We start from the raw sequence: 20,959 nt of genomic DNA on the forward strand, positions 1-20,959 counted from the left end.
AATACTCTGCCTTGCAGCGTCGGCACACTGGGTTCTAGTCCCGGTCAGGGCACCGGATTCTGTCCCAGTTGCCCCTCTTCCAGGCCAGCTCTCTGCTGTGGCCAGGGAGTACAGTGGAGGATGGCCCAAGTGCTTGGGCCCTGAACCCCATGGGAGACCAGGAGGAGCACCTGGCTCCTGCCATTGGATCAGTGCAGTGCGCCGGCCGCAGCACGCCGGCCATTGGAGGGTGAACCAATGGCAAAGGAAGACCTTTCTCTCTCTCTCTCTAACTGTCCACTCTGTCAAAAAATAAAAAAAAAAATAAAGAGATAGGTCTTATTTGACTGGGAATTGGTGAACTGGAGACAGAAGGAAAAGGAGGTCAAGGTGTTGTGGGGGAGTGGCATGTTTTTATTCCAGGCTCTTGTCAGGCATGGAGACCCATTCTTAGTGCTGACACAAATCGATTTTATTCAAAGGTAAGAAAGCAAACACACACACATGAGCCTGGGTTGCCTCTAACAGGTACACCTGTCTCGAGTGGGCGGTGGGCCCAAAAGGAGCAGCTGAGAGTGCACCCAGCAACTTCTACATTTGTGGTCTCTGGTGGGAGAGACTCTGCCATTGTTGGCCTCTTTTATGAAGCAGAAGGTGTTGCCTCTACAGGCATGAAGCCACTGGGGCTTCATGGTACCTCCATAAATTCCACACGTTTCCATGGTGTCTTCTCTGCCCAGGTCCCAGATGAAGCAGATGAATGCCGGGAAAGGGGGCATTTGGATTGACAAGCAGAGCAGAATTACACATGGGGCTGGCTGGCGGTGCTTCCAGCTCAGCAGATTCTAAACTAGCTGTCTGCCTATCCCATGGAAAAGGGGACTGAGGGTGCTGGTTTAGACCACTGTGGAGTCCAAGCCGGCAGACAGGGACATGAGTTCAAGAGGAAACTTGGGCCTGGGAAAACAGAGTTTGGGTAGACAATCAGCATTGTGGGCAGCTGGGTGGTAGAGAAGCCAAAGCTATAAACCAGAAATCAGAAACAGGTTAAGGCTACAGCTTTGCTGTGAATCCTCAGCCAAGATTAGATTTTCTGGCCTTTTCACCCTTTTGGGTTAAAATATGTAAGACGTTAGGTAGAAATAATGACTTACCTACAGTAAGTACTCTGCAACTATTGTAATGATTTTTTTTTTATTTTTATTTATTTATTTTTTTTTTATTTTTTGATAGGCAGAGTGGACAGTGAGAGAGAGAGACAGAGAGAGAAAGGTCTTCCCTTGCCGTTGGTTCACCCTCCAATGGCCGCCGCTGCAGCCGGCGCACCGCGCTGATCCGATGGCAGGAGCCAGGAGCCAGGTGCTTTTTCTGATCTCCCATGGGGTGCAGGGCCCAAGCACCTGGGCCATCCTCCACTGCACTCCCTGGCCATAGCAGAGAGCTGGCCTGGAAGAGGGGCAACCGGGACAGAATCCGGCGCCCCGACCGGGACTAGAACCCGGTGTGCCGGCGCCGCAAGGTGGAGGATTAGCCTATTGAGCCACGGCGCTGGCTCTGTAATGATTTTTTTAAAAAAATTATTTACTCGAAAGTCAAAGTTACACAGAGAGAGAAGGAGAAGGAGAGGGAGGGAGAGAGAGAGGGAGAGAGGGAGAGGGGAGAGGGGAGGGCACAGCACCAGCCCCTGTAATGATTTTTAGAAAAGATTTATTTAAAAGGCAGTTATCGGGGTTGGAAGGGAGAGAGAGAGAGAGAGGGAGGGAGAAAGAGAAAGTATGAATCGGTTGGTCTTTTATCCACCGGTCAACCCCCTAATGGCTGCAACAGTGGGGCTGGGTCAGGCTGGAACTCCTGGTCTCTCAAGTGGGTGGCAGAGGTCCAAGCACTTGGGCCATCTTCCACTGCTTTCCCAGGGGCATCAGCAGGAAGTTGGACTGGAAGTGGAGCAGCTGGGACCGGAACCAGCACCCATATGGGATGTGGACACTGTAGGCTGCGGCATAACCTGCTACGCCACAGCGCCAGTCCCGACAATTATTCTTAAGCACTTAATGAATATACACATATAGCAATATGTGTATACATAATATACATATACATAATACAAGCAATAAATACCAAGAAACACACTATCCAACTTCCCAGGCTCCTACTAGTATCCTGTGTTTTCTACTGATGCTGACACCCCAGCCTCTTCTAGAGAGAGACACTATCTCCAACATCATGTTTTTCAGTCTTGTTCCTTTTAAAAAATGTTTCACGTTTCTACACGGCCTGCTTCTTCGAGTCCGATGAAGCCTTGGATTAGGTACTCTCTTAGCTTCCTTCTAGCTCTACAGGAGATGGGGGAGAGGAATACCAAAGTCACACACCTCAGATAACCATAGCAACATTCATTTTTCAAGAGTAAAGCTAATGCACCCTTCTGTGGAAATCTCCAATTCAACAAAAGGGTATCTAATCTTGAGATCAAGGCTTTCCATCACTTTCAATCTGTACCTCTGCTATAAAGGTCTACACAGTGAAAACCAACACAAGGAGCTAAGTAAGGCCAATTCCTGACCCTATCCATTGAAAACCTCCAATCCAAGCCTGAGGAAACAGAACTGAAACAAGTGATCTTGGAAAGCAGACTTTATTTCGGTGACAAAGAGTTTAAATAAACATTAACAGGCGCAGTCAGACTGATACACAGTTTTCAAACAACTTAGATTTATTTTGCATAGAACACAAAACTACACTTGTCTTCTCCAGGTTTCCTCAGTCTCTTAACAACATACTTGCATTACAACAGTGTTCTGGTAAGGTGATGACAAACAACTCTTGTTTGCCATGAAGAGTACGCGGAGCTGGGCATGCCGTGGGAAAGGCGGACGGCTGGCTGGGACTGCCGGTGTGCGGTGGTGTGCGGTGAAGGCCCGCTGTCCTCAGGGCACTCTGTGGGGCGGAGGCCGTGGGGGAGGATGTGACACGGAGCCTGGACAGCCTCAGGAAGACAGGGATCAAGCGGCAGCCACTGGCTGCAGGATTTTCCTCACAAACTCAGTAGATTTTCCCTGCTTTACATGTTGAGTTGGCGTATGGAAATGTGAACTTTCTTAAAGCTCTCTCCTTGAGGCCAGTGCAGCTTCGCTCACTCACGGTATATAGTACACAAATTACCCTGACTTTCCACAACCTGCCTTTTCAAGAACGAGAGAAGTAAGTATGCTGTCTCCTCGGTTTTGGCTTACTTTGGAGTTTGATATGAACTGTGAGAAGGACATACCGTCTGCATGCATTTCTTCTAGGAGGCTGACACAGCAGCTCCTGTTCTGCCTCAGCAAGGAGGAGCACTGTAGTGTGTTATTTGAAACTAAATCCAAACTCCTTCTCAGTTTAGCTCAGGTGCGCTCCCAAAGAGCTAAGCATCACTTATCATCTGCATTTGTTTATTCCTGGAGAGGACATTTGCACATCACAATGGCACTTCTTGAACCCCTACAGGGAAAAGCAATCTTCCAAAAAGCAAATCCTCTCCTGGGGTAGAGTGTGGAAGCCCTGGATAAGACCAAAATGCAGGATTCAAAGCCCAGCTCTGTAGGCTGAGCTTTTCAAGTATCTCTGCATTTAACCTCCAGTCCTAACACTTAGCTTTGACTGAAGCGACAGCAGAATGCCCAACTGTTTACCTCCCACCACTCACATTCCAAAGGAAGGGCATCCTCTGGAAACGAGGGTCCCCCAGATAAGCAGGCTTCCTCCCCAGTCTCTGGCAGAAGTGGGGAGATAAAGAGCCACTTCTGCATACTAGTGGGTGGGAATCCTCCCCACATTTTCGGCAAACTAAGTCCAGGTTAGTGAGTCCCAGGCCCAATAAAAATACTCAGCAGTCTCTGAAAGCTTGTGACCCAGACAAATTGGCGACTTGAATCATTAGTTTACTAAAGACAAAAACAGGATTGTCTACTGTGTGAGCCAATGCAACGCACACAGGCAGGCACTCTCACAGCAGTGCTGCTCACCCTACCAGGTCAGATGCTCTGCGATCAAGCAGTCCCGAGCAGAGCAATGCCTTTTTAAAGCAGCCAGACTCTTTCATGATAGATTGTTAACTTACCTTGCCACTTCAAGATATTTAAGAAACACAAAGTAACTGTTATCCACTTAATTCTTTTGTTGAGTTGTAGTCAAGCAGTGAATTGTTTGTAACCACTGTTTTTCTCTATTTGCTTTTCCTAAACTAGCAGGAGTTCCCTGTTACAAGTGTAATAGTGAGTTCTGTACTGTCATCAGCAAAACAAACAACTCCAGAGAGCTCTGCTTGTTCCGGTGCCACAGCTCAGCTGTGAGGTGTGGACTCACACACACACACACACACACACACACACACACACAGAGTGGCCAGGCTCGGGGCGTCTGGGGGCTTCCCCTCCTTGATATATCATCTTCCTCTCCGGGAGAAACGGCCTGTCACTCACTCCAAAGCACACAGCTGGGGAAAGAAACAGACTGGACTGGGGCTTCTCTTGAACTTGGGAGTAAATATAAACTGAGCTCTGCTTCATGAGGAGAATCCCATTTTGTATAAAACCCTTGGAAGGAGGCATTCCACAGGAGCCCACCCCTTAACTGTCATCTACAAACAATGCTGAAAAGAACATTTTAGAAATATTTGTCACTTCGCTTCATCCAAGTCCCTATCTATACCAGCTCCCAAGTTCCTCTCTACCCTAGACAGCTTAAAATCAACCCAAACCAAACCTGAAAAACAACTCAAAAAATCAAAAAACAGCGGTCTGGGGAGACTCCGGTCTCTAAGGGTCTGCAAGATGCCAGCAGCCAGCGCCTTGGGCGTTTCAAGTGTTACACACAGCCCAGGCCCATGGCAGGGCGCGTGTCTTAGCTCTGAAGCATCACTGGGTCGCACACACAGGCGGAAAGCCCACCTTGCCCACATGACACTGGCGTCTCCCTGCCGTTCTAGTCTTTACCCTTATGTAATCCACACCTAGCCTGACAACTGGTACCATTTCTAGCTGGAATTGTGGAGAGAGAACTAAAACCTATATTGGGCAGAAAATATTCAGGCAGTAAGACTTTTTAAGGATCTGAACAAGAATGGCGAGTTTTACCATATAATGCTTTGGACATACAGACGCACAGAAGAGTGCCTGTTCTCTACGTGCCTGAAAGGACTTGGTCCACGCGTGTCAGAGCACACATACACACGATTACTTTTCTCAACCCAGGTTCCCTGCCTACTTGGAGAGAACCAAGTCTCACTGATGAAGAACAGCATGTGATTTCTGATCTGGCAGTGGCACGTACTTAACCAAACTATAGGAAGCTGCTACACTGATGGATTTGGAAGTTCTTCTGAGAGTGAGTATTCTTGCAGCAATGAGTGAGGATTTAAAGGAGTAGAAATAAAAGGTACTTGTCAGTTTGAAAGTCACAGTTTATCATTCTATAATCAGATTAGGAGGAAAAAAATGAAGAACTCATGGATAGCAGGAACAAATGAGTCTTCTAGTGTCTGGCATCTGCAAGGAAATAAAAAATGAGTTCTGAGTTCCTTTGAGTGACAAAAGAGCTAACTATATCTGACAACAGGCTATGCAACTACTTCCCAATTCAACGTTTCAGGTCTGCCTGGAATCAGCTGCTGCTGATGGAAGAACCCGGGGACCTCCTGACCCCCAGTTCTTTAGTACTACTGAGCATACAACCTGTATTAAGAAGCAGTCTAAGCCGGCGCCGCGGCTCACTAGGCTAATCCTCCGCCTAGCGGCGCCGGCACACCAGGTTCTAGTCCCGGTTGGGGCACCGGATTCTGTCCCGGTTGCCCCTCTTCCAGGCCAGCTCTCTGCTGTGGCCAGGGAGTGCAGTGGAGGATGGCCCAGGTGCTTGGGCCCTGCACCCCATGGGAGACCAGGAAAAGCACCTGGCTCCTGGCTCCTGCCATCGGATCAGCGCGGTGCGCCGGCCTCAGCGGCCACTGGAGGGTGAACCAACGGCAAAGGAAGACCTTTCTCTCTGTCTCTCTCTCTCACTGTCCACTCTGCCTGTCAAAAAAAAAAAAAAAAAGAAAGAAAGAAAGAAGCAGTCTACACAGACACTGACTCTTTAGGCAAATGACTCCTTCTGGGAGGCCGGGCCCAGGCTGTGCCATAGCAGTTAAACTGCCACCTATAATACTGGCATCCCACATGAGTTCTGGTTAGAGTCCTGGACGCTCCATTTCTGATTCAGCTCCCTGCTAATGTGCCTGGAAAGCAGTGGAAGACGGCCTCAGTGCTTGGGCCCTTGTACCCACATGGGAGACCCAGATGAAGCTCCTGCCTTCTAGCTTTGGCTAGGGGTTGTAGCCTTTTAGGGAGTGAACCAACTAGTAGAAGCTCTTTCTCTCCCTCTAACTCTGCCTTTCAAATTAAAAAAACAAACTAAACTTCAATCCCCACTTAGGTTTCCTACAGGAGTAAGGCATGTCTTGTAACTTTTGTATCCTTCCAAAGAAGCCAGAAAATTCTGTAATAAGCATTCAAAAAAAAAAAATGGTGCTTCATTTCAGAGGGTTTGTGGCTTCTTAAGGACTTCTAACTTAGGATAATTTTCTTTTTTTTCTAATTCCTCAGGAGTTACACAGAAAAATAAATTTTCAGTGTGCAAGCTTTTTAATTTTTTAAAATATTTATTTATTTGAGAGTTAAAGTTAGAGAGAGAGACAGAGAGGGAGGGAGGGAGAGAGAGAGAGAGAGGGAGGGAGGGAGGAGGGGAGGGAGTTAGTTAGTTAGTTTGGGAGAATCTTCCATCCACTGGTTCACTCCCCCAAATGGCTGCAATGGCCTCAGCTGGTCTGATCCGAAGCCAGGAGCCAGAATCTTCTTCCCATGTGGGTGCAGGTGCCCAAGGATGTGGCCATCTTGCACTGCTTTCCTAAGTCACTAGCAGAGAGCTGGATCAGAACAGCTGGGACATGAACTAGTACCCGTATGGGATGCTGGGGCTGCAGGCGGAGGCTTCACTTACTACACCACAGCACTGGCCCCGTAGTGTGTACGTTTAGTAAACAGTTAAGTTCTGGGGCTGGCGCTGTGGTGTAGTGGGTGAAGTCACCACCTACAGTGCTGGCATCCCATATGGGTGCTGGTTTGGGTCGCAGCTGCTCTACTTCCGACCCAGTTCTCTGCTGTGCCCTGGGAAAGCAGTATGGGATGGCTCAAGTCCTTGGGCCCTTGCACCATGTGGGAGACATGGAGGAAGCTCCTGGCTTCAGAGTGGCACAGCTCTGACTATCTGGGGAGTGAGCCAATGGATGGAAGACCTCTCCCTCTCTCTCTCTCTTTCTGCCTTTGCCTCTCTGTAGCTCTGCCTTTCAAATCAATCAATCTTCAAAAGAACTGTTCTACAGTTAAAAAAAAAAAAAGTTGAATTCCAAGGGAGAAATGTGTTTCGTCTTAAGTTATATACAAGTTCCTCCTGGGTTTTCATCTCCGAGTAGCCAGTGTTACTGATGTCATCGTCAGTCACTTGTGCAGTGCGGCCGCGGGGAGCTCAGAGCTCACAGTGTACCCGGTATGTTCAATGTGGGCTTTCCTGATGTTCCAGTGCTGCTGTGCCTTTTCCCCTTCTGGGGCCAAATCACAGTTTCTGGCTTCCAGAATTTTTTTTCTTAAGATTTATTTATTTATTTGAAAGTCAGAGCTACAGAGAAGGAAAAGCAGAGGCAGGCAGAGAGGGAGGAGAGAGAGGGGAGAGGGGAGGGGGGAGGGGGGAAAGGAGAGGGAGATAGCAATCTTCTGTCAGCTGGTTCACTCCCCAAATGGCTGCAATGGTAAGGGCTGGGCCAGGCCGAAGCCAGGACCCAGGAGCTTCTTCCTGGTCTCCCACGTAGTGCAGGAGCCCAAGCACGTGGGCCATCCTCTGCTGCTTTCCAAGAAGCACTAGCAGAGAGCTAGATAGAGTTAGAGCAGCCGGGACTTGAACCAGCGCCCATGTGGGATGCCAATGTCGCTGGTGGTGGCTTTACCTGCTGTGCCATAATGCTGGCCCACTTTATCATCTTCCCTCTGCTTCTTAATAGCAGATACATTACTTTTGGTGTAAAATGAACCCTCATGCAGACTGAGCAGCTTCACTGTCCAGGGAGAGTGCTGGACTGGAAAGCAACGGGCCAATTATTTGTTCACTCAGTGACTATCCACTAAGGGCCTACATCTGCAAGACAGCTGGGATATATTTCCACTCCCTGCCTTTATAATATTCCCTTTGCCAAGAAAAGTGTGGCTGGGCAACCTCAGCCAAGATGCATATTTAAAGCACCAAATGTGGCTCTGTCGTGGGTACCTGGGATAACCTCAAAGAAAGGCTTCATCTGTGAAAAGCAGAAGATTCTGGTCTCTTCATAGGGATTTCGTGAATTACTGCTAACTCAAATACCCAGAAAAGCTCAACAGTGCAACACCCTTGGAGACTGCAAACTTTGCAGTGCTCATTACAAAGACTATGAATTTTTTGATGAGTGTTAAACTATACTGCACAGGGAAAGAATTGCTGAGCACTGAAGCGCAGCTGCTTGATTAATCTCAGGCCATTACAGGAGGCACAATAGATCTAAAAGGCAACTCTGAGAAAACAAAACAAAACGGAAAAAGGCAATGTGTACTCATGTTGGGAAAACACGTGGCATGTTAACAGAATTCTAACTTAACGAGTAGATGCCTATTCATTAGCGTGTAAAGCCATAACAGAAGCTATATACTTAAAAAACACATGCACACACAAAGCTTTAATTTGGTACCATAATCTGAAAGAAAATTACTTTATGTCCAGTTAAATCTTGCTACCATCTGAATAGATAGTGAAATAAAACTGAAACACTTACTTGATGAGACAGATATTCAGTTACTGTGCATTTCCACCTATGAGTAGAAATATTTCAAAATAAATACACCATGTCAAATGAAATTCATTACATCCCTATTCTTACTGAACATAAAGGACTTACTCCTATGGTATCCTGAATTATAATATAAAAGTAGAAACAAATAAAATTAGTGCTTGGATTCCATTCAAGACCATAGGCCAGAGTTCCAGTCCTTCATCTGTTAGGCTTTTTGGTATATGATTTGGTGATCTTGTTTTTTGGCAATTTCAAGTATCCAAAAGGAAATATTTTAAAGGGAATCATCTAGGCACCCCAAGATTAGCTCTATTAGCAGCAAAGTCTGAAATCAAGGGGAATTGAGTTTGGGAGCAACATTGGAAAAGGTAGTTTGCATGATGTGAAAATGACAATGTCTGGGTGTTTTACCAGTGGAATTCACCAGGGCAGCCTCAGGTGGCCCTGGTGTCTGCTTCCCCAGCACGGCCTCTGATGTCCAGAGGACATTTGGATACCATGCTTCACACTGGTTCTGACGACACAGTGCTTTCTTTTCATCTCTATCCATACCCTTTTAGAAAGCTCTGGCAATATAATTTCTAGCTCCAAATCCCTACTGCCACTGTGCCTTGAAAATCAGGAATGACTTTTTCTAGCTAAGACAATGGTCTCCTTATTGATCCTCAGATTCATTCACGGTATCTGTTGTCAGTGGTCACCTATCTTGAAAATAACCTTTTGTATTCTCAGATCTTGCACTTCCATGTTGATGATTTCCTATTGAAACTAGGGCCAGAAGTGGCGTGAAGTCAGTGAGGTGCTCAGGACAAAAATCTGAAGAGGCGCTCACTTTCAGCATCATGCAAGCACACGGCACTCAGACTGAAGATGTCTGAATGTGCAGACCACCTGTATCTGGCACAGCGGAGAGGAAGGTGCCTTGCCCCTACTTCACTTACTGTTCTTCCATGGCAGCACATAGGGCAGAGATTTGGGCACTCGCATGCCTGAAGCCAAGTTACTCTTGTGTTCCATAACTATGTTGCTTGCAGGGCTGCAAAGAGATGAATGTGACTCTGATGGCAAATCTGTATTCTTCAGGCATATACGCAAGACAATCAATTTTTTTTTTCCAATTTTGGGGAAAATAACAACCTACATTAATCTGAAATGTAAACACATTTCCATCAAAACACTCTTGCAATCAGAATGATTACCACATCTCTGGAAAACTCCCTGATCTGTGCTGCCATTAAGATGGGTCTAACCATTTTCTTTTTCCAGAAATTGAGATAAACAGCAATGCCATCTACTGTTCAGCTCTATGACAGGCTCATCAACTCACTCGACAAACATAAGAGATAACAAAAATTCTAAGACAACCAAACCAAGGAAGAAAATCTCATAAAACTGAGGCAAAATTAAAGTTGTAACCAATTGAATTCATCTTTAAGTTTTTCTATCTTAGTGTATATAAAATAGTATACATTTAAAGTTATTAACTGATCTCAGTAACTGAGAAATAAAAAATCAGTAAAGATTTTACTTGGTGAACATCCAGAAATATTCTTATTTGGGTTTGAAACTTCATTTTCTAAGGTCTGAATATTGGTGGCAATGAGAAATTTTACAGTTTTAAATTAGATACAAAATCAGTGGGAAGAAAAGAATCTTTTTCTACCCACTAAGTACTCTGGGGGCCGGTGTTGTGGTGTAGTGGGTAAAGCTACCACTTGTGACACGCATCCCATATGGGTGCCAGTTCGAGTCCCGGCTGCTCCACTTCTGATCCAACTCCCTGCTAATGTGCCTGACAAAGCAGTGGAGGATGGCCCAAATGCTTGGGCCCCTGTACCCACATGGGAGGCCCAGAAGCAGCTCCTGGGTCCTGGCTTTGGCCTGGTTCACCCATGACCACCTGTGGCCATCTGGGGATTGATCCAACTGATGGAAGACTTCCCTGTCTCTCCCTCTAACTCTGCCTTTCAAATAAATAAAACTTAAAACAAACAAACAAACAAGCAAAAAAACACGAAAAAATGGCCGGCGCCGCGGCTCACTAGGCTAATCCTCTGCCTGCAGCGCCGGCACACCGGGTTCTAGTCCCGGTTGGGGCGCCAGATTCTGTCCTGGTTGCTCCTCTTCCAGGCCAGCTCTCTGCTGTGGCCCGGGAGTGCAGTGGAGGATGGACCAAGTGCTTGGGCCCTGTACCCTATGGGAGACCAGGAGGAAGCACCTGGCTCCTGGCTTCGGATCAGCGCGGTGCGCCGGCCGCAGTGCACTGGCCGTGGCGGCCACTGGAGGGTGAACCAACGGCAAAGGAAGACCTTTCTCTCTCTCTCACTGTCCACTCTGCCTGTCCAAAAAAAAAAAAAAAAAAGAAAGAGAAAGAAAGAGAAAAAAAAGAGGGGGCCAGTACTGTGGCATAGTGGGTAAAGCTGCCACCTGCAGTGCCAGAACCCCATGTGGGCACGGGTTTGAGTCCTGGTTGTTCCACTTCTGATCCAGCCCTCTGCTATGGCCTGGGAAAGCAGTAGAAGATGGCCCAAGTCCTTGGGCCCCTACACCCACTTGGGAGTCCTGGAAGAAGCTCCTGGCTCCTGGTTTCAGATCGGCCTAGCTCCGGCCACTGTAGCCATTTGAGGAGTGAACCAGCGGATAGGAGATCTCTTTCCCTGCCTCTGCCTCTCTATAGCTCTGCCTTTCAAACCGATAAACAAATAAATATTAAAAACAAAACAAAAACTTCCATGTCCCTTTAAAAAAAAATACTTGGGATTTCCTGGTCTCAAATTAAGAACTTTCAGTGCTACTTTTTCTTAGTTGCTAGTTTCTTACTATAAAAGTAACCCAAGTGGCATACCTGGATAAAATTTTTCAAAGTATTAATATAAACTTAGCAAAACCTCCAATTAAAACATAAGAATGTCTAGCAGCACTGTCTCATGTTAAAATTTTAAGGTAGTATTTCTGTATCCTCACTGATCAGCACAAAACATGTGACTTTTTTTTTTATTAATTAAGGAATAAATAGGGAAAAAATACTACCAAAATAATCTGTAAGGGTTAAGGAACATCATCAAGGGATGAGGTCAGTTAATTCATGCTTTGGCAGCTTCTTCTGGTCCCAGAGCACTGTGATTTGGGGAGGCAGGGCTTGGAATGAGATTAATTACCTGTTGTTGCCACAGAAGTTGGCTGTGCCCCAGACAAATGGGGTGCTGGTCTGGTCCCACAAATCTGCCAAAGGAAACAAAATATAGTTGGTGATAGTTCTAGAAAATAAGGTAAGACATGAGTTCATGATAGTTGAATTTGTAAGATGGGAAATGACACATGTAAGTTTGAAGATGTAAAAACTGATCAAATATCTGCCTAAGTGACACAGTAGCAGGAATTTAATTGAAGGATATAAATACAAATGACATAAATAATAATAAATGTGCCCAGGAACAATGAAACACAGATGGTACAACACAATTTATAGAACAAAACAGATGTAAGGAAGTGCCTTTTCTCACCAAGGAGGATAGGCTGTTCTACCAGTCTACACAGCAATACAAATGTGTTCACTTTGGGGCCCCAATAAAAATAAAGACATTTCTAAACAACATGGAATGTTCATAAAAAAGGAAAACAGTCCTTCTGTCTTAAGGAAATGACTTGGGGCGCAGACATGGTAAATAGGAAGATGTGGAGGCACTTCACCTTTGTCCCAGTCTTCATCGCAAGGAGGGCACTGCCATGTGCTCTCAGCCAGGGTCTCTTGTCCAAGGTTCCTGGTTTGGTTGACTGTAAGACAACAGAGTTTGACACAAAAAGGGGATATTGCCAAGTTACTGTGTTTAAACAGATTAGTAGCTTAAAATGTTGCAGGGTGGCCTAATGGGTCTTTGTTTCTAAAAAAACAGGTAACATGAAAGTTAAACAGAAGAATATCACAGAAGACAGGAAACAGAAAGATGTTTACCATATTTATGGTAATAAAAGGATTTTACTTTCAGATGATTTATTAGCAAAGGGAAACAGGACATTCAGTTGAGAAAGCATTCTGACACACATACTGACAACTCATTGCTGCTCTGAGATAAAAATTTCAAGGGCAGAAAAGCACTGTTCTTTTGAAATGATGAATGCCAAAAATGAAGATGATAACATAGCATAATACAAATCTGAGGGGCCAACCTCTGGTATTGAAATACTTTAGCTAGTCAGTCTTACCAACATCCTGCTCAATACAGCTCTTATCATCACAGCTGGAGATATGATGACTGATTTCAGCCCGTGGAACCTGGTGGCGAGCATTGAAGGGACAAGTAGCCAATTTGTTTGCAACATCAGGATGATTCTGTGGAGCCAAAATGAAGGGAATTGTCGGTTCTTCAGATCTCTTAAAGCTCAATGGGAATGACTCAGTCTTATTCTATAAATTGCTCCCCTAAAACGGTTCAATAAATTTATGGCTTATCTATGGTAGGCAAGCTCATAGTAGGAAATTAAAAGTGAATTACTTGTCATTCATACAGACCATACAGACACTACTTCAAAATCATCCGAATGTAAGCCTCTTTGTTATAATAGAGACTGACAACAGATACTGGAGGTTAAGTGGCTTATATAGAGGTATGCGTGAATTTATAATTGGGTATTTAAACTACACCTTTTCCATTGATTTCTCAGGGTCACAAGACTTAGGCGGCATAGCTTGTAATGGTAGAGCTCTGAAGGACCCTGAAAGCTGATATTCAGGATGAATGGTAATGCTGAAACACTCAGACTGCATTGCAGTAGTGCTCCTGCAATTGCAATACCACAGTGATGGAAAACGGCTGTTGTAAAGGAGCTGCGGGAGGCAGGTGAACTAGTGATCTGATGAACACAGGGACACTTACTTACAGCAATGGGGCTGGAAAGGAGGCTGCACTCTGAACTTTGTTCCAGCTATTTCACTAAGAAAAAGCCCAAATGACAGAAACTACTTTGCTGATCAAGTTCTTATTTTAAAACAAAATAAAGGGTTTAATGCTGCCCAAATTCTACTGCAAATATACCAGGAATTATGAAATTTATTTATTAGGAAAAGAAAAAGGTGCAACAAATGAAACTAAAAAAAAATATGAAGGGATGAGAAAGCTGGAAAGCCACAGGGCTGGGAAACTTGTGAGGGCAGAAATCCCCATCATTTTCATGAGGGACAGCCTATATTCAGTGCAAAGATTTTGTGGTCAAAGTTCAATATTAGAAGGGGGTTATGAAAGTGTTGTTTTATCACTGGCTCCCTTTCCCAACCATTATCCTTGGGAAGTGTCTGAAAGCCTAGCGGAGGAAGTGGTAGTGGTATTTGCTTATCTATATTGTCCAGAGATCCTTCAGAGATCCCTGCTCCAGAGATTAGAGAGAGCTGGAGAAATAATCAACAAAGGCACATTACAGTTCCAGGACTGTAGCAGACACACTTTTCAAAGGCTGTTGAATCTAATTGTATACAGTTTGGATTAAGCACCAAAACTGTTTTCCAACTGTAAATCCTGGCAGAATTTTGGCCTCTGTACCTGACACCTGCATCCTAACAACCTGTCAAAGTGCCTCAACCAACGCAACAGAGCAGTTGCTTATAAAACAGTGACCAGGGAGAAAAAACTATTTTTTTTTAAGATGTTTATTACTGAAACTTCAAGAAACTGTTATTTTTAGGAATACTCTTCTTGGGCTAATCTCTGGCTGCTCAATTTCTCTAAAATTTCTAAACAAAAAGCAGAAAGAGGTGTATTATAGCACTTAACGCTTACTGGGACAATGAACACATTAAATTTATAAGGTAAGAAGGATCTCTCATTGCCAACAAGAATTTGTGTTTCCTCTGCTTTATAAAGTGTGAGAAGATGCCAGAGATGTTTGTTCAAATGGGTGTCACTAGTCATGAGAAAGAAAACCAAAACAATAAAAAATTTATGTAACTCAAGGAATAAACAAACTGCTTTCTATAAATGTTGGTATTTAACACAGAAGTAGATTCCCAAAACAGTTCTGACATCCAATTAAAACATTTATGCTGAAATTATTTGATGTTTATAAAATCTGGCTTTTAAACAGAAGTCAGGAGGGCATCAGAGGGCAAATTAGGAACCCAGCACTCACCTTTCTGCACTTGATGAGGTGGTAAGGAAATCTGCAGGCCCTGATGTGGTGGTTTTTATCATAGGGGCATTGTAATAGCTTCTCAGGGTCCAGGGAGTCAACTGAGAGAGAGGAAAAGACAGCAGGTATAAAGTATAGCAGGCCCTTGTATAACTGAACCATTACAGGCACACTGAATTTTTTTCCCAAGAGTATGTAATGATAAAACAAGACAGCCTTTAAGGGGGATGAAACATTTACAATGAAAATGGAACACTGAGAAGACGGAGCTGTAGTGTCACTTGAGTCTCAAGTCAAGCAGAACCGGTAGCAATTGTGGGTGGGGAAGGTCTCCGTTCATAATTGTTTCATTAATTAGTATCTGAAAGGCAGAGACACAGAGATCTTCCACCTGCTGGTTCGCTCACTCAAATGCCCACGCAGCCATGTCTGGAACAGGTTGAAGCCAGGAGACTGAAACTCAGTGTGGGTCTCCCACAGGGGAGGCAGGGACCCAACTACTTGAGCCATCACCTGCTGCCTCCCAGCGTGTGCATCAGCAGGAAGCTGGAATTGGAAGTGGAGCTACGACTCCAACCCATGCACTCTAATATGGGATGTGGGCATCCCAAACAGTGTCTTAACCAGTGCATCAAACTGCCACCCTTTCAGTTCATAAATATTCATTGCTGATTACCTTTACTGTAAAACAAAAAGTTAAATAAAATGACATTTTCTTTTCCTTTTCTGAGAGGGCTAATTCAGGGTCATTCCTATTCTCTAGCCAGCCCAACTCAAGGTAGAACGGCTTGCTGGTGTGCCAACACCTCCTGCCCATTGGTCCTACAGTAAGAGGAGGGAGGTTATCCCCAGTACCAGCATCCTATTACTAGAATTCCGTGAGATGGAAAAAGTCCGTAAGCACTGTTCTATGCCAGGTACATGCTCCATGCAAGTTTGAGAATTATGAGCAGACAAAAGGCATCGTTTTGCTCTGTGTACTTGAACCTACTGTGGTAAATATTTCCTGATTTTGGTTACTCTAGTTACCTCTCAAGTGAAACCAATACTGTCATCAAATAAGTGGTTTCATTTATTATATTTTGGAACATGCATGAAGGAAAGAGAGAATGCTTTAAGCTAGTGACTGCCAAATTGGCTACTTAAAAAAATAGAAAAACAAATTAAATGGTTAAGCACATTTGAATATGTGCATCATCTTTTAACTCCATTTTCTCCACAAACTTTGAAACCCCTTTGCATTATAAAGACAAGGGGCAACCTAATAGTAAAATGCTCTTGCCATACCTGAAGGCAATGATAAAAATAAGAAAAACAATTCCCATTTGATAAGAAGCATATAAACCGGGAGATTGTTATGAAAATCAAAAGCCAGTGGGGAATTGAAACAGACAGTTTCACTGCAAGAGTGGTAAACATGGAATAAATTGCTAACCATGATCGTGATGCAAATGAGCCAGGAAGGTGACTTGAAGGACATAATGAGTAGGAAGGAAACATGCGAGAGGACAAACAGGCTTATTATGCCAAGCAGGCTCTTCTTGACCAGTAATCTTTCCTTATTTTTGAAGCTCCAGGACACCCAGGCAGAGTTTACAGATGAAATTCTTATTAGTTTCCCTTCATTTAATACATTCCATCACTAGCAAAATGCTAGGCCATGTTGGCAGCTGACAGACTGGACGTATCTTGTGATTCATACGCATTATACTGTCCATATAGTGGCATATGTCAGACTAGATAATGAGTTTCCTACCTCAGTGCTTTGCTTCTCGGTCACTGGCAATTTAGGTCACTCTAATCTGGCTTTCCACTTTAAAAAAAGTCTTTTATTTTAAAAAATATTTCAAATTGTGGTAAAATAAAGTTTACCATTTTAATAATTTTTAAGCTTGGCAGTGTTAAGTACACACACTGTCGGGCACCTATCTCTGAAAACTTCACCCTGCAGAACTGACACACTACAGCCATTAAAACATCAGCTCTCCACTCCTCAATTCCCTCAGCTCCTGGTAATTTTTCTTTTTTAATGAGTTTGACTACTCCAGATTTATCATATATGTGAAATCAGAGCGTTTGTCATTTTGTGACTAGCTTAGTTCACTCAGCATAATATCCTCAAGGATCATCCATGTTGTAGTATGCAACAGGATTTCCTGCAAATGTTTTGAAATTTGTTTTTTCTTTTACTTAAGGAAGGTCAGAGTTCTTTCAGTGTCAGTACACCTAAAGAATATTTTCCTGCTGCAGGCGGCTGTACTAGACTCATTCTTAGTTCCCTTATGGATGGACATTTAGGTTGCTTCCGGTTTTTTAGTAGTCTATACAATTTTGTGCACTTGATGAGTATTACTCTTGGGTGCTGAATTGAAGTGCACGGACATTTAAAGTTATAATAAATACTTCCAAACTACTCTGCAAACATTTTGTTTGGCTTCTGGGAACATAATTTACTTTGGAAGGCAAAGTAGGTCCTACAGACAAGCCTCCTCCAAAAGCAGACTCAGCTGTAGCTTGCATTTGGATAGAATCCACAGCCAGAAATGGAGGAGACACTGCAATGGAATGGGAAACTAGACCTCCCAGAAGTACCACCACGAGCAAGGAGCTAACAGCGCGGATCCAGCTGGACATCTTCAGGAATCTGAGAGAGGCTGGAGCTCCAGGTCAATTTGGGAAAGCAGTCAGGTGTATTCTACGGTTACACATCTCAAACTTTAACATAATCTTTACATCACTTAGGGACTAAGTGGTAAATGCGTATTCTCAGAGTGGGTATGGGATGGGGCCTGAAATTGTGAATTTCTAACATGCCCCCAAGGTGAAATTTTTTTTTTGTAACAAAAAAATGGCTGAAAAACATCACTAAGAACTCTGGGCCAGGGTGGGCATTTGGGTGCAGTGGTTAAGATGCTGCTTGGAAGGTCCACATCCCACAGTGAAGTGCCTGGGATCCAGTCCTGCTCATGTGCATCCCGGGAAGCAGCAGGTGCTGGTTCAAGTACTTGCCATCCTGCCACCCCTTCGGGAAGCCTACGTGGAGTTTCCACTTCCTGGCTTCGCTCTGGCCCGGCCTGGCTATTGCTGGCATTTGGAGGAGTGAGCTAGCAAATGGAAGGTTTGCCTTTGCTGTTCTCCTCCAACCTTCCACCGCCCCTCCCAGATCCCTTCCTAGTATGTCCCATCTTAAAGACCCGGGGAACACCAACGTTATCATGTATACCCTCTTACTCCTTAAAATACAAAGAGAACAGAAGCTACTATCTCTCTGTCCTACATCCAGCGAGAAGCTAGAACCTTGATGAGTTAAAATGCCTTATTCAATAAAGACACAGTTTAACACAGATGTCCTAACTACTGGCTTTCCAAGCCCTAGGACCTCTCAAACCTCTTTAATTACCTACACTTCAAATGAATTATTTCAAACATAGGTACTTCTCTACATCAATACCACACAGACCCCTTTCCTCCTTAGCAGTTCAGAGGGAAATCTGAATTTTTCACAACAAAGTTTTAACTTATTTTCTAAAAGCAACAAGAAGTACGTACTATAAGTTTCTTCCATGGTGGAAATGAAGGAGCTTTGTATCCAAGTGCTGAGGGAAGAAAAGTGTGAGTCACAGGGTCAGAAATGAATGCATTGAAAGGCACCCCTAAGAAGTGCAGTCGCTTCTAGAAATGAAGTTACCCAAGTTCAATAGGAGAAACCCAAAGTACCTGCCCTCCCTTTGAAGTTCTCTCCTCTTTAAGGGTTATTTTCCCCCCACTTCTTAGAAGCATTTTGACATTACTGCCTACTTCACACTCCTGCAATATATTGTAGGGTCCACTATTGGTTGAGATCACATGTGACTACTAATCCAAACCGTACTCAGGTACGGTCTATTTTACGTGCCGCTACAACAGCCTGCCACTGTGGACTTGCATTAGGATTTAATCTATTTAATGTTAGAGGGGGCAAGTGAAGACCAAAGAATACTGTTAAACTTCTGGATAAACACCGGAATAGCTTACTCTTTTAAAGCTTTCCTCTTGAGAGTTTCTTAAAAATACAGGGTGGGCAGATTACCAGTCTTGCCCCTCTCTGGCACCCAGGGAGAGCTTGGTAACTGCACCAAGCAGTCTGCCTCTAACCCATCCAAAATGCCGGGAGACATTCTAGTTCACCACTTTGGCGACTTTTCTTAAACATGATCACTGCCTTTTTTCTAGTGATGCCTCACTTTTCTCCCCCTCGTCTTCTAGGCCACAATCACAAGATTTGTTGACTTAAGTCTCTCCAGTTCTTAGTCATTCCCTCTATGAGCTGAGGCACAACTTCTGTTAGGACTTAAGAGCTGTCCATATTACAGTGAACACAGTCATAAAAGAACAGAAAACAGCCATGGGGAAGATTAGACGAGAAACGCTGAGTTTGAGTCTTCTTCCGTTAGAGATCTCCACAACTGACTATGAGTAAAAAGAGCTTATTTTCATAGAAAACAAACGACCTGTATATAAAACCACCCCCCCTCAATTGCAAACTGTCAAAAATCGGTAAGATTTACAGCTCCTCTCTAGGCGAGCTCTCCTCTGCTGCCTCACACAATTCCACCACTCTTCCCCATTCTATGACAGCGGCAGCACTAGAACCCGTGATGGAATAGACAAGCCATCCGCTGGAACTCCAGTTCAGTAAGTTGCTGCACAGGTCATCTGTAAACGCCAACCGCCAGAGAAAACTGTCCTCAAAAACATTTTTTTCATGTTTAGATCAAGCAGCCCCGAGCTTTCTGGACGTGTTTTACTTACACACAGGTAGCTCATACTTTTCCATTAAAACTAAGAGAGGATTTGAAGGGCTGGTGAGCACCAACTTGGAGGACGCCAGCCTCTGCCTAACGAGCAAAACCCACTAATCACAGCAGGCTAAGGGCTCCGTGATTCACAACGGACACTCAGCCCCGCCCACTCGAGGATTCTCCACATCAAACCGTTCGTGGGAGTTTTTTTTTTTCCTCTTCCCTAGGACCAGACCGCCATGAAGAGGGCAAACCAGGAGAAGCCGTGAGGTTTAGGGGCCGGGTGGAGACCGCAGCATCGAGTTAAAATGCCTAACAGAGCGCGCGGTCTCTAACATTCTTTTATTTTTCTCTTCCCTTAAACACACTAAGACAGAATGGATGAAGAAACAGGGCGGTGGTGGTGGTGGGGGATGTTAATTTAAAAAGAACGAAGGAAAAGGTGCTAGGGAGGCCCTTGAGAGGACGACGGCGCGCAACACAAAGAGCCGGCACAGCCAAAAACCGAGGGCCACAGGTCCAAAACCGAAAATGAGAAGACAACAGGCCGCAAAGGGCCCCCGCTACACTAAACCCTAAGTGTTTGAAGGCACAGGGCCAAGCCCCGGCCTCCTTTCCTACCTTGGTCGCGACACGCTCTACCCACACCGGCCTTCGCCCACTTCGGCGCCCCAGCAACGCTCACTTCCGGTCGCTGACGCTACGGGGCGGGGCCCACTTCCTGTGACGTCATTCTTCTGGCGGGCGGGGTGGGGGTGTTTGTGACAGCAGTGACCACGGAGGGCTCTTCCTTGAGTCCCCACTGCTCCCTCGGGGGTCCCCAACCCTGCCTGCGGCCCATCCCTTTAGCTCTTCCTCCTTTGGCCCCCAGAACGAGGCTGTTCTCCGTGGCCGGGACTCATGCTTCGCCCCCCGGCCTTGCGGCGGCCATCTTAAGGAAAAGACCGAGCCTTAGAGGGGGCCCTTGGGGAGTCAGTGGGACTGGTTGGAGGTGGGGAGAAGCCTTGTTTGTGGAAGTTGTCTAGCTAACAAGGTAATTTAATTTGAGGGAGGAAAGGTACTTAACAGGAGGTGGGCAGAACAGCCAGGAAACAAACCAAGGACAGGAGGGTTTGCTTCTGTGTAGCAAGTGTTAAGAGAATCTCAGAATTCAAAAAGACAATGATAGTAACTGAGAATGCTTGGTAGCATTATA

General features: G+C 44.9%; 1 protein-coding gene across 2 annotated transcripts; it reads right to left on the reverse strand.

Annotated features, from left to right (window-relative positions):
- Positions 1-2,669: 2,669 nt before the first annotated feature.
- On the reverse strand, positions 2,670-20,504 carry GTSF1 (gametocyte specific factor 1). Of its 2 annotated transcripts, none has more exons than XM_008256579.3 (9): positions 20,386-20,504; positions 18,533-18,579; positions 14,984-15,084; positions 13,067-13,193; positions 12,554-12,637; positions 12,022-12,085; positions 9,805-9,899; positions 8,846-8,882; positions 2,670-5,504 (listed from the first exon to the last, which is right to left on the reverse strand). In XM_008256579.3, exons 2-8 carry the CDS (start codon positions 18,546-18,548, stop codon positions 8,866-8,868), a joined length of 504 nt encoding a protein of 167 aa, XP_008254801.1. In that variant the 5' UTR covers positions 18,549-18,579; positions 20,386-20,504; the 3' UTR covers positions 2,670-5,504; positions 8,846-8,865. The 2 variants fall into 2 exon arrangements, with proteins under 2 accessions (XP_008254801.1, XP_002711181.2); XM_002711135.4 differs by lacking the exon at positions 20,386-20,504 and adding an exon at positions 19,531-19,553.
- Between the last annotated feature and the right edge of the window lie 455 nt (positions 20,505-20,959).

Source organism: Oryctolagus cuniculus, chromosome 11 (genome assembly GCF_964237555.1).
Source record: "Oryctolagus cuniculus chromosome 11, mOryCun1.1, whole genome shotgun sequence".
Taxonomy (NCBI): Eukaryota; Metazoa; Chordata; class Mammalia; order Lagomorpha; family Leporidae; genus Oryctolagus; species Oryctolagus cuniculus.

Excerpts from the sequence above, each read along its gene's own strand:
- GTSF1 (XM_008256579.3), bottom strand. Across the intron at positions 13,194-14,983 it reads ACCTCATCAAGTGCAGAAAG|AATCATCCTGATGTTGCAAA; the intron begins GTGAGTGCTGGG and ends TTGGCTCCACAG. Across the intron at positions 12,086-12,553 it reads CGATGAAGACTGGGACAAAG|ATTTGTGGGACCAGACCAGC; the intron begins GTGAAGTGCCTC and ends TTCCTTTGGCAG.